Source organism: Corythoichthys intestinalis, chromosome 1 (genome assembly GCF_030265065.1).
Source record: "Corythoichthys intestinalis isolate RoL2023-P3 chromosome 1, ASM3026506v1, whole genome shotgun sequence".
Taxonomy (NCBI): Eukaryota; Metazoa; Chordata; class Actinopteri; order Syngnathiformes; family Syngnathidae; genus Corythoichthys; species Corythoichthys intestinalis.
Window position 1 is genome coordinate 72,303,215 of NC_080395.1, and position 13,940 is coordinate 72,317,154.

The window sequence follows — 13,940 nt, forward strand, 5'->3', positions numbered from 1 at the left end:
TGTCACCGTTTTGGAAACGAGACAATGTACGTTACTACGTTGGTTGAATGACGTGAGAAAAGTCAGACACGGAGAGAAGAGTGTTTGTTGTGACGCTGTAGCAAACGCTATGCTAGGCTAGGTGGCTCCAATATTTCCCGACTGTAGCCGACAGCCTACAATCTATGCCTAGATATCACATGCATATACAGTGGGGAGAACAAGTATTTGATACACTGCCAATAGGAAAACCCATTGGCAGTGTATCAAATACTTGTTCTCCCCACAGTAAAACTTCATTCGAAATGACAGACTCGGTGGCGTTAGCCATTTTAAAGCAGTACACTGTTTTAGTGAACCTTCCAGGCGAACCTATGTAACGTTTTATCTAAAATGCTCCTAAATCGGCCATATCTTGACTTGAATTTATCTTTAGATGATGAAACACTTTTGAAACATGTCGAAAGTAGACAGAACGGAAATAATGCAAAAACGGAAGCAATTTTAACAACTTTAACTGTTGATTCACAACATTAAATGACTTCCAAACATAGCAAAGGTTACTATGTTTTTTCTTTTTTTTTTTTTTTTTTTTTGGGGGGGGGGGGGGGTAAATGAAAAGAAAACATGAAAGGTAACACCAGTTACTTTGCCAAGTAACCAATTACTCTTACTTTCAGGTAACTGAGTTACTAAATTACTTTTTGAGAGAAGTAATTTGTTACTTTGCCAAGTAACTAATTACTCTTACTTTCAGGTCACTGAGTTACTAAATTACTTTTTGGGAGAAGTCATTTGTAACTTTAATTATTTTTTTTTAAGTAAGATTAACAACACTGGTCATAAAGATGCAGTCTGCAGAATTAAAAGTGACGAAAGGGGAGATTTTATTCTGCCAATTTGTTGCTTCTTCTAATGGGGTCTAACGAGGCTCCACTTGTTACCTGTATTAATGGCACCTGTTTTAACTCATTATCGGTATAAAAGCCACCTGTCCACAACCTCACTCAGTCACACTCCAAACTCCACTATGGCCAAGACCAAAGAGCTGTCGCAGGACACCAGAGACAAAATTGTAGACCTGCACCAGTCTGGGAAGACTGAATTTGCAATAGGTAAAACGCTTGGTGTAAAGAAATCAACTGTGGGAGCAATTATTAGAAAATGGAAGACATACAAGACCACTGATAATCTCCCTCGATCTGGGGCACCATGCAAGATCTCACCCCGTGGCGTCAAAATGATAACGAGAACGGTTAGCAAAAATCCCAATACCAGACGAGGGGGACCTAGTGAATGACCTACAGAAAGCTTGGACCACAGTAACAAAGGCTACTATTAGTAACACAATGTGTCGCCAGGGCCTCAAAGACGTGTTCCCCTGCCAGTATACGTCCAGGCCCGTCTGCGGTTTGCTAGAGAGCATTTGGATGATCCAAAAGAGGACTGGGAAACTGTGTTATGGTCAGATTAAACCAAAATAGACCTTTTTGGTAGAAACACAGGTTCTCGTGTTTGGAGGAGAAAGAATACTTAATTGCATCCGAAGAACACCATACCCATTGTGAAGCATGGGGGTAGAAACATCATGCTTTGGGGCTGTTTTTTCTGCAAAGGGACCAGGACGACTGATCTGTGTAAAGGAAAGAATGAATGGGGCCATGTATCCAGAGATTTTGAGTGAAAATCTCCTTCCATCAGCAAGGGCATTGAAGATGAGACGTGGCTGGGTCTTTCAGCATGACAATGATCCCAAACACATAGCCAGGGCAACAAAGGAATGGCTTCGTAAGAAGCATATTAAGGTCCTGGAGTGACCGAGCCAGTCTCCATATCTCAACCCCTTAGAAAATCTGTGGAGGGAGTTGAAAGTCCCCCAACGACAGCCCCAAAACATCACTGCTCCAGAGGAGATCTGCATGGAGGAATGGGCCAAAATACCAGGAACAGTGTGTGAAAAGCTTGTGAAGAGTTTACACCAAGCGAAGAGTGAAGAGTTACAGAAAACGTTTGGCCTCCGTTATTGCCAACAATGGGCACATAACAAATTATTGAGATGAACTTTTGGTATTGACCAAATACTTATTTTCCACCATGTTTTTTTTCCCACATTCTGTCTTACATGCTTGAGGTTTACCCATGTTGACAATTACAGGCCTCTGTAATATTTTCAAGTGGGAGAACTTGCACAATTAGTGGTTGACTAAATACTTATTTGCCCCACTGTATTACTTTTTATTGACTTAAGAATTTTGTTGATCAACAAAAGAAGAACACGTAATGGGAAAATTTAATATTGACACTCAAAATAGAAACTAAACGTCTATAAAATTGAGCAAGTTGAAGAAATCAATTGATTAAAAAGAAAAATTAGAAATATGAAAAAACAAAAACAACCTGGGTTGATAAATAAATCCTAAAAATAATTAAAATTAACTGGTTAAAAGTTAGGAAAAAGTAGAAAGAGAAATTAAGACATTACCAATAAGGGAACAAATTGGCTTTTTTTTTTTTTTTTTAATAATTGGCTGTCTCTTGTGTGTTGTTGGATATAAAAAAATAGGCCGGCAGTTCAAAATCCATAACTTGTCTGAGTCATTTATTTGGTTTATGCAAATTACTGATTAAGTAGCCGATACTAATACTAGTCCAAAATTAATTAGATAATTACATATTAATTAGTTACACGCGGTGATGCCACTAGCCTCTTTTTAGTGGCATTACTGCGTGGCGCCTGCGACGTCGTATTGGACATGCGCCTTGCAGTAATGCCGGTTTGGACGTGCGCTACGCAGTATTGCAACTAAAATGTGGCTAGTGGTATTACATTTAGGTAAAAAAAAAACTGCCCAGAATCAGACGGACCTGCTTTCCCATTCACTTGTGTTCAAATAGTATGTCAGGCTGACTCAATAGAGCCCCCTGCTGGCTCTAACGTACGCATTATTTAAATGTCTCACTCACCTATGGCAAAATGACAGCGAAACATTGGAGACCGTGGAGGATGGTGGAGTTTTGAGCGAAGCTTCTGTAAAAAGCTTGTTCAAAATGATGGTTTTATTGGTTTCACATGCACCCCCATGTGTGCTTTATTTTCACAAATTATATTATTGTGTTGTCTCAATTTCATTTATATTCCTACATTACAATCGGAGCAATCATTTGTGAACCTGTTATTGCGGTGGATACTTTAGCTTTGATGAGAAGTAAAGTCTCGATGAGAGGCAGGAGAGCTTGAATGTGGGAGAAATGTTAAAAAAACATTTGGAAGATTGAAAGACAACTTGGCAGTCCTGTGTTTGTCTTTGAGCTGCAAAAATAGTTTCCACAGGTGACTACATAGATTGAAAGAGCACACAGGTTCAAGCGACCGATCCAAAGGCAGGCGTCATTTCTTTTGTTTCACGGAGGAAGGAAGGAGAGCAGAAAGTAGAAGACAATGGAGGCCATGTACAGTCCCTGACAAAAGTCTTGTCGCTTATCCATTTTGTCAAAACAATTGCTTATAACCTTACTTTTAATTATTCAATTGGTTTCAGAAATGGCTCACGTGAAAGCTAAGACCCTCCCAAATGATGCTGAATGATTCTGCCACCACCAAACCTCACTGTTTTGTGGCAAAAGGTGGATTTTTCAGATGAATCTTCCATTGAATTACACCACAGTCACCGCAAATATTGCAAGAGACCTACTGGAGCCCACATGGATCCAAGATTCACTCAGAAAACAGTGAAGTTTGGTGGTGGCAAAATCATGGTCTGGGGTTACATCCAGTATGGGGTGTGCAAAAGATCTGCACGGTGGAAGGCAATATCAACAAATCTTAGCTGCCTCTTACATTTCTAACCATAAAAAGGGACAAATTCTGCAGCAGGATGGTGCTCCATCGCATACTTCAATCTCTACCTCAAAGCTCCCCAACGCAAATAACATCAAGATTCTCCAGGACTGGCCAGATACGTGACAAGACTTTTGTCAGGGACTGTATAATATACGTGTTTACTGTATACACCTTTACACTGCTGATACCACAGGCTAGGATTTTTTTGTTTAATATGGTGGCTCCTCAAGATGCGCGAATATGGCAAGGGGAGTAGCGCGACTTCAGCAAATCGACAAGCACCCAGGTAATCGAGTTTCTACGGCCCTATTGGGAAAGACCCTGCCTCAGAGTAGGAGATGGAATGGGTAAAAGAGTTCAAGGTTCTGGTCCCCAGTTCCTACATGTGTGAACACAGCAAATGACGTCATCAGCCCCAAAAAGATTATAGGAACTGCCTACAATGCGAAATTGCCGGGTAACGAAAAAGGGGCTTCCTCAGAAGCATTTCAAGGTCCTTGAGTGGTTGAGCCAATCTTCACATTTCGACAGCATAGAGAATCTTAGGAACGAGATGAAAGTAGCAATGGCCAATTAAAGCTTTCTGAAACCAATTGGTTTGGCAAAGGGCTATTTTCTCAAAGTCCCTGTCATTGTCATTTGAACCATCAGTAATGACATTTTGGTGAATGCAGCTAGACTCATGAGCAGCATTCACTTTATTTACACAAATAATTATAGTTACCTGTTCTTCAAGTGCTGCACAGAGCCAAGACACATGAAAGAGCCACTGACCATGATGGCTATTCTGCTGCAGAGAGCCTCACATTCCTCCATACTGATCATACAAATGAAAGGCAATTACCAATCTGTTGTACTAAGAAAAGGTTTTGAGGTGCACTCAACATAAACATAAATAAATAAATGTCTTGGCAGTTATGGTGAATATGAGAATCCCTGTACCTGTGGGAAGTCAGAACAACTGATCTTCCATCTCTGTTCAGGGACCGGATGTTGTCCCACATGAACCTTTTAGCCAGTGAGTCCATGCCTGTGGTGGGCTCATCCTGAGAGCAAAGAGGGGAGGGGGGTGTATTTTTACACATCTGAATTTTTTTAAAATCATGTTAAAAAAAAAAAAAAAAAAAGTGTATTGAATGATGACATGACAATAATTATTAAGAGTATGCAAATAAATAAAACATTAGCTCATCTATAAAGGGAAGTTGGGTATATAATAATATATAATATTAAAAACTAAGTATCTATTGTTAGATACGTCGCAATGTGGTGACGTTCAACGGTGTCGCTACGATTATGTTACGCATGAAATAGAGGCGATATTCCTTTCTATGGATGGTAGGATATGAAAATGGGTCAGGGGTTAAAACAGTGAGACGGGTGTGGAGGAAATATGTCCCGGCGTTCTGCCAAACTGTCCTACATTGGCAAAACGTCCTATATGAGGCGAATTTGACACCCAAAGTACTACCCCGCACTCTCAACTTGTTTTGCTTAGATCAGGGGTCTCAAACCGGTCCTCAAAGGGCCGCAGTGGGTACTGGATTTCATTCCAACCAAACGAGAACAATCCCTTTTCACCAATCTGGTGTCTAACAAGTGTAATCAGTTAATTGCAGTCAGGTGCTGCTTACTTTAGCAGAAACCTCATTGGTTGAACTGTCTGTTTTGGATCTGTTGGAACAGAGACCAGGACCCACTGCGGCCCTTTGTGGAATCGGTTTGAGACCCCTGGCTTAGATGCATACAGGCAGAACGTACTAATAAAATGCCTTTTCTCAACTTGTTTTGTTTAGATGCATACAGGCAGAACGTACTATATAAATGCCTTAAGAAAAGAAGGAGGGTTAAAATACGCTACGTGACTAATGTGGTCAACTGCTTTAAAGCTACCACAAAAAAAAAACACTATGGTTAAAAGTATGAGAGGGTAATACATGCAAAAACTATTTTTTGGGGAATGAAAAGGTAATAAAAAACTCAATAAAAACAAAAATAGTGAGTACTCGCCGCCTGTAACCCATGTGCGTGAATTTTTGCGCAGGCGCACTGAGCATTGTCTAGGACATTTCACCGCATAGCAAGGAATTGCCGAACACCGGTACTCTGTACAACCTAACAAAATTTTGAGCTCTGTCGACCCACACTGTGTTTCAACAATCTGCAGGAGACACCACAGACACACATACACCCTGCGCTGGCCATGTTTTATTTAGAAACAATGTTTACTTTAAAGCTAAACGGGTTACGTGTTCAACACTGTACACGAATGTCGCACTGAAAAAAAGGCGCCACACGTCCCTGAAATACCAATTACAGCGATATCAGAAAGAAGCTTGTGTTTCTTCTTTTATATTACCGTTAAATACACAAGCTTGACGCTAACTTAACAGGAGCTATTGTTTCACCAGAGATTTGGCTAGCTCTGGCAGTGTTCAACGCAAGCTGCAATAAAAGGCAGTAACTTTGTTATACCGCAAAATATGAAGACGATTGAAACCATTACTCACCAAATTCAATATGCTGGCAAATGTATTCATCTAAAAAAAAAAAACATTGGGAGTGAGACCTCTCCTCGTCCAGCGAACGTGAATTTGTGCTTAGGGCAAGATCATCTGTCGCAATTAGCGATCTTTGACGCTATCCTTTTTCCCTTCATTTGAGCTTGTCTATATTCTCAGTGGCCGTGAGACTTATAACCTCGACGAAGTTGCTCTCCCAGCTAAGCCTAGGCTAACATTCATCTTTGTAAGTTTTTAGTTAGTTTGTATATTGAATTTGAAAGGAAAATGTGTGTTTTGTTTTGGCCGAACTTTTTCATGGTGCTAATCTGTTGAAGCTACTCACACGTGGAAAAATACTATTGTAGAATGTTTTAAATGTATTCATTTTGTAAATTTCAGTTACCACGATGTGAGAGCTCAATAAATTGAAGAAAAGTATGCCTTGTGTATGTTTTTGGTTTTTCTGGAATAGCGTCACTGACAAACACAGCAACAAACAGGGGAAGGGGTGCGCGCCGCCCGCCAAGCCACTTCTGGCTGCATTTTTGACTCAAGAAAAATAGCGAACTACGGTACTATGGTGTGACGGAAATTTGTAGTGTTTTTGAATCTGCAATGTTTTCATACCATGGTAAACCGGCACATGCCTATTCCCGACACCCCCACCCCTTCTCTTAAAAATTTTCCCCTCGAATCTACACAATTCACATAGGTCACCCTTTTTGCCTTTTTGACTTCAAAACGGCGAAATTCGCCAAAAGGTGAGAGATTTTCATGCCTGTATAATTATTCTTTGCTGTGTGTCATCTCATCACATTACAACTGGAGAGTATTCCACCCGCCACCAAGAGACTGTGTCCGCTGTCATTAATAAAATTCCTCTTAGGCAGGCGCGAGTTTTTTTTCTTCAGACTTTAATGCTGCTGCATTCTAATAATTTTGTATTGTTCATCAATGTTTTTGTCTTGTGCCAGCCATATTACATGCTTGTGTCATTTTGATAAGTCATATAGAAAGTATGTGCCCTTGAATTGATACCCCCACTTCAGTGTGCTCTGCGTGTGCCACTTTAGGTATTCCTCATCAATGTCACAATTAATATTCTCAATTGACATAGAGGAGTGTATTTCTTTGGTAGTGGGTGGAGGTTCTCAAATGTATTTTTTTCCAAAAATACCCAAAATCAATTTCACCCAATGTGGAGCTCTGTGACACTGGTTGACTTGTGCATCCCCACCCGGCCGCCCTGACACAACTGGTACATTTACATCTGCGTTGGCATCGATGACCATTTACCAAAGACACATCATTGACTGCGACCAACTAAAGTTTACTTCCACATGTTGTCTACATTCTCAGCTGGAAAGTGGAAAGGCTGAATGGCTGAGAGCTTATCGCAACAGCCGACGCCACCGTTTTACATCATCACATGGCGACGTAAATGACAATGACAACTTACGTTGAAAACACGTTTTTAATACTATATTACGATACTAATTATTTTCAAAAGTCGTACATTAAAGATGAGGTACTAAGAATAAAATAAACTACTGTTCCTGACGAAAGTCTTGTTGCTTATCCACTTTGTAGAAACAATTGCTAATAACCTGACTTTTAATTATTCAATTGGTTTCATAAATGGCTCATATGAAAGCTAAGACCCTCCGTAATTATGTTCAATGTACAAAAATATATTTAACTGAAAAAAGATTTATCATTTAATGAAGACATAAACGTCAAATTTTGGCAAGAGAAAAGTTTTGTCGCCAACAGAAAGTAGTGTGAAAATTGAACAAAAAATGTACTTCAAATACAATAGGCTGTATTGGCTGAGCGAAATTGTGTTGGTTCGTTCCACTGAAGTGGATCTACATGACCTCTGCTTTATAATATACATAATGTGCTAATTAGTACCAAAAAAAAAGTTCTACCCAACGGTTTCCAGTCCTTTTTTAATAAGTAGCGTTTTCGTGTCGGTCTTTTTTTTCCCCCGTGGCGCAGTGATATTGATACGGCGGAGTCGTATCGTCAGTGTGTGAAGCCATTTTAGGTCACGTGAACCAATAGATGAGGATTGTTGCTATGGGTTTCGAAAACAAACAACATGGCGGCGACCGTGTCAAGCTACGACACGAGCGAAGATGAACAAAAAATAAGAAAACCGCATTCGAAATTTAGTCAAAAGGCATCGAAACGATGCTATATGCACCTTTCATCTGTCCAAGGGCGAAAAGGGGCAGGAATTTGGAAAAAACTTGCAGAGCCTGCGTGGTTGCGTCAGACAATGGCTTTCTCCCCAGGCTCCGTTGAAGGATCTTGCTGAAAATGCGTCGACTGGGATTTTTAACGACATTCACTACAGGTAAGCCACACGCACGCCTTTACTTCAAGGTTAATTGTTATTAACTTATGCTCACAAAATTCTTATTTAAACTAGTGTTGTAACGATACCATTTTTTAGCCCAGATATCAATACCACTTTGTTTTAAAAATGTACAGTGGGGAGAACAAGTATTTGATACACTGCCAATGGGAAGACCCATTGGCAGTGTATCAAATACTTGTTCTCCCCACTGTATATACAGTGTATAGAAAGTGAATCCAGTAGAACTTTTTATTGTATACCTGTTATGGGTGACAATGGTTAAATAAACCTTTTGGCTCAAGAACGTCAAGCTGTAGTCAATAAAAGCCCTGATACTGACGTGGCAGTGATTGCTGTAAGTCTGCAGAAAGATTTACAGTGTAAACTGCATTTTTTCACAGGAGGAGGCAACAGAACGAGGACTGACGTCTTTAAGGTCTCCGCAGCGCCTGGCACTAGTGTGTGTTCAGCACTCATTGGCATCCATGCATTCACAGGTTGTGACTCTGCTTGTGCCTTTCATGACAAAGGCAAAAATACATTTTCTGTTGCATGTCATAAAACAGAATACCTGACTGGGTTTGCAAAGCTGGGCTGCAGTTTTAAACTTGACCTACAAACATTTAACACGTTGTGTAAATACGTGTGCCACCTGTCTGGCCAGTCATGTGCCAAAAATGATGCCAAATGCAGATATTTCTGTATGGCCTCATCAGTCATGCCAGAACATTCTATTCCCCCAAAAACTGATGCTCTGTACCAACATTGCAGGACAGCAAACTATCAAGCAGCAATTATGAAACATTGTCTGACAGGTAAAATGTGTGCCCCTTCACCTATTGGGAATGGGTGGGACATTGAGGATGGGCAGTTGGCAGTGACATGGATGACTAAAAATCCTGCCCCTGATACTGTTTTGCAAGTAGTCAACTGTAGTTGAAAGGCAACCAATTGTGACACGGGAAGATGTTCCTGTATGTCTGCAAAACTTTCTTGTACTGATTTATATCGGTGCCACGCATGCGAGAATGTTTCCAAAGAAACAGAAGACACTTGGATGGGATGATGACTTTGATGAAAGCGTTTTTGGAGGAGTAATGTTGTCATGTACAGTTTTACTATTTTTTATTTCTAGATATATTTTTTTAAATTTGTTTTTCAATATTTGTATGTGTAATAATGTGTATTTTCATAGTATGAGACACTACCATGTTTAAATAAATGTTGTGTAACAACAGTACCATACTTGAATGATTCCAACCTTTTGTGTATATACAGTGTGATTAAAAAAGGCTGTGCCAAAATCATAATGCCATGTCAAAAACGAAAATTAAAAAAAAAAAAAAAAAAAAAACTACCTTGGACAGATGTAGGAAGTAACTACGGTAAGTTCAATTTCATGTTTTCATAGTATTCAAATATGGCCATCACCAGCAGCATGGACAACATCAAGTTGACATGAGAATTCCTCCCTCCCGCGTTGATTGTGTCTGTTATTTGATCTTTCATGTCATCAATATTTACTGGAAGTGGTGGAACATACACTTAGTGTATAACATACGTTATGTGCCATGAAGATGGATAATGAACTTTGTCTTTAACATACCAACACGTCCAGCAAGTACTGATGATGTGAAATATCGAACAACAGTTGCAATCAAGACAATGACTGCGACATGCACACGTTTGAGAGGAATTATCATCGTGGCTTGATTTTGTCCGTGCTGCTGGGTGTGCTCACATTTGAGCACTTGTGAGACATGAAATAAAACTTGGAAGTTATCTTCAACACATGCGTCCATCACTTCTTTTGTGACGTCTTTCATTTTTTAAGTATCACCTGATGATTTTGGCACATTATTTTTTGATCACCCTGTAATTTATTGTCTTATTACATTTTTGCCATGATTCAGATTTAGGAGGGTGTGGTAGCAATTCGGTTGATTTTCAGCCATTTATGATAATGATGTGCATTTTCTATTTTATATATTTCATTGCATAGTAGGTTGTGATATTTTTTAATATATGACACATAAGCCTTTAGCTTAATTCAATATATATTTCATTGTGCTGGGTGCAAATAATTAATGTTGAAGTTTTTCCTTCAAGAAATTAGCTACATTTCTCCTTCTGAATTCACCTATGTGTATACTAAGGCACCAATACTTGTTTCAAATGTTTGGTAGATGTGTTTATGATATTTGATAAAGATTTCGTGTTGCCAGAATTAATATAACACTTAAAACAAGCAAAAACAGCAACACTAGATCTGTATTTTTGTGTATTCACATCAAGATACATTTCTGGCTGGGGACTGAGTTAGGAGGGTATTGGCTTTGAAAAAAGGCACTTAACATATAGAATCAGCGTAGTGGAATGAAATCCATTTTCTAAGCACTTTTTTTCATGGTCCCAATAAAGCCATATTTCCACAAGCTTGTCCATTCGCAGCACTTCCTGTTCAACTCTCATCTTTTAATGGACGTCGGTCTCACAGAAGAAGTTGTAGCTGTCAGTGAACGGTGTTTCAGTTCTGAAAAACACGCACACACACACACACATAAACCATGTGAGAACTGTTTCATCCATATCATATTTACATAATCTTCCAATCCAAATTATCTAGGCTTATCTATTCTGCCATTTTTTCCTGAATAAAATTATCAAATAGGTTTTTGGAACTACAGTTAAACAAACTAAATACTATGTCGTTTGTCAACCTAAACTTTTTGCTCAAAGTTAACAATCTAACATCATGATAATGACCGCTACAGCCCAGAATTCATATTGCAAGTCTTAACTTCATATGTGATCTGACCATTAGCCCCCCAACTCCCATAGTTATTCACAACAAAAGGCGTGTGTGTGGCTTACCTTTAGTCAATGTCGTTAAAAATCCATGTCGAGGCAATGTTTAACATTTTCAGCAAGATCCTTCGACGGAGCCTGGAGAGAAAGCCATTGTCTGACGTAGCCACAAAGGCTTAGCAAGTTGCCCACCGTTTCGGCCAAATTCCTGCCCTTTTTCGCCCTTGGACAGATGAGAGATGCATATAGCATCGTTTCGATGCCTTTTGACTAAATTTCGAATGCGGATTTCTTATCTTTTGTTCATCTTCGCTCGTGTCATAGCTTGACACGGTCGCCGCCATGTTGTTTGTTTTCGAAACCGATAGCAACAATTCTCGTCTCCTATTGGTGCACGTGACCTAAAATGGCTTCACACACTGACGATACGACTCCGCCGTATCAATATCACTGCCCCACGGGAAAAAAAGACCGACACGAAAACGCTAATTACTAAAAAATGACTGGAAACCGTGAGTAGAACTTTTTTTTGGGTACTAATTAGCAACGTATGTATATTATTATAATGCAGAGGTCCATGGTGCCAATACAGCCTACAAATATATATTACAAAAGCGAATTAAGTAGTGGTGATGTGAGATCCTAATTTAATATTTTGTATGACTTCCATGGGCTTGAAGGACTGCATCCATACGGTTCGGCAAGGATTCATACAATTTATTGATGAAGTCATCAGGAACATCAAAGAAAGCAGTCTTGCATGCCTCCCAGAGTTCATCAACATTCTTGGGTTTCGTCTTCCATGCCTCCTATTTCATCCTACCCCAGACATGCTCAATGATGTTTGTGTCTTTTTCATATCTGGCATGTATGTGAGGAACCTCAGCCTGAACACGACTGCATTTAAATAGTTCCATTTAGGCCTGGCACCCCATAGTGGGAAAAGGAAATGCCCTTTTTACGAGACAGGCTCCTTCTCCAAGGGAAAAAAAAATCAATTGACCTCCAACCTGCATCAGGGGAGCCATAAGACATGTGTTCAGGGGCTTGATGAAAAATATTGAGGTTTTGTTGAAGTAGAAATGAAAGTGAAAGTGACCGATGCAATTATGTCTCGCAACAAATTTTGAACAGTCGCATCTTGGCAGATATACAACATATCTGCGCCAAACTTCCCGTGCTTGGTGAGAGTCGTAACCTGTAGGGTCCTGTAGGGGTCATTTGCATCAAATCAGCAGCACCAATTATTGGCAACAGAAAGTCACTCACTTGACTTATACATGTCCAGTTCTTTTCAGGTTGATCATTGTAGTTAAAAGACCTTTGGTAATACTACATTTTAAGGCCCATGTCCACATGTCTGTCTGTTGCCATGCCTTTTGTTCGCTATTAAAAGGAAGCAGATCACTGAGCTGGACAGATCAGTAGTGCCTACTTTTTTGTAGGATATCAGGAAATACAAAAAAAACAGCATTTTTTTCACCTATGTGTATGAATGTATTTCTCATCTCGGGTATGCAAAACATCCGTCAGACATGTTAACAACACAAATGAGGTTTGACACGAAAAGACAGAAGAGTTTCGAGCACATTTTAGTTTCTCATGAGATGATGAAAAGGAGACGATCTATCACCACCTTGAGTTGCGTGCCGTCCGATTGCACCATTAAGAGGGCCCGTTTAGTCCTGTTTGCAAGCCTAGTTATTATTAGGACCCCAGCACCAAATGATGAGAGAGCACTATTGTAATGCAAAAGATTATTATCATTCGTGGGCCCGAGCACTAAGTGGTGCTGGAGTCCTTTTGGAATGTAAAGGATTATTATTAATACGGCCCGGGCACCGAGTGGTGCGAGTCTAACGGTTCTAGTCAAAGTCTTTATTAACTTTTACAAGCAATATGGAAGTCCCAAAAAGGTCAGGGACAGGACAATGGCAGGCGTTAGTAATCTCTGATAATTTTTTGGACATTTCTGGAATTAGCTTCATGGTATTTTATGACAGCACCTCTGTGGTTATTTGTCCGTTGTAGCCATTTTAAAGTTGGATCGATTATGGTTCTGCCTTGCTCACCAGAAATATAACAGGTGGAGCACCAATGAGAGCGATAGCAGTGTTGAGCCTCCGCATATTGCCTACGCTGTAAACTTCAGCTTTTTGCTTGGATAACTTGCTTAGTCCAAGCTTCTTCAAAGCCAATTCAGCCACCTAAATGAAAACACAAAATACACAATTGTGTTTTTGACATGTTGTGGAGTGGCCTGGTTAAACAATGCAATTTACTGTGTGTTTCATACAATTTGATACAATTTGAGCTGTAAATAGGAAAGAAACTGATCACTGATCACTTGAACATGTTAAGATTTATCCCTACAAATGAAAAAACAACTATATATACACTGCCCAAAAAATAAAGGGAACAATTAAGTTGCTGCAGATCTGAA

General features: G+C 39.7%; 1 protein-coding gene across 13 annotated transcripts in view; it reads right to left on the bottom strand.

The window, feature by feature from the left end:
• The window catches only part of LOC130917366 (phospholipid-transporting ATPase ABCA1-like), a 321,379-nt gene that overhangs the window by 11,377 nt on the left and 296,062 nt on the right, over positions 1 to 13,940 (bottom strand). For 12 of the 13 annotated variants that reach the window (XM_057838802.1, XM_057838715.1, XM_057838723.1 and 9 more), the window contains 3 exons: positions 13,570 to 13,704; positions 4,763 to 4,866; positions 4,545 to 4,637 (listed from right to left, as the gene is read on the bottom strand). In XM_057838802.1, the coding sequence (XP_057694785.1) occupies positions 4,545 to 4,637; positions 4,763 to 4,866; positions 13,570 to 13,704 (332 nt within the window). The remainder of the gene's footprint in view (positions 1 to 4,544; positions 4,638 to 4,762; positions 4,867 to 13,569; positions 13,705 to 13,940) is intronic. The other variant, XM_057838739.1, reaches the window with a different exon arrangement.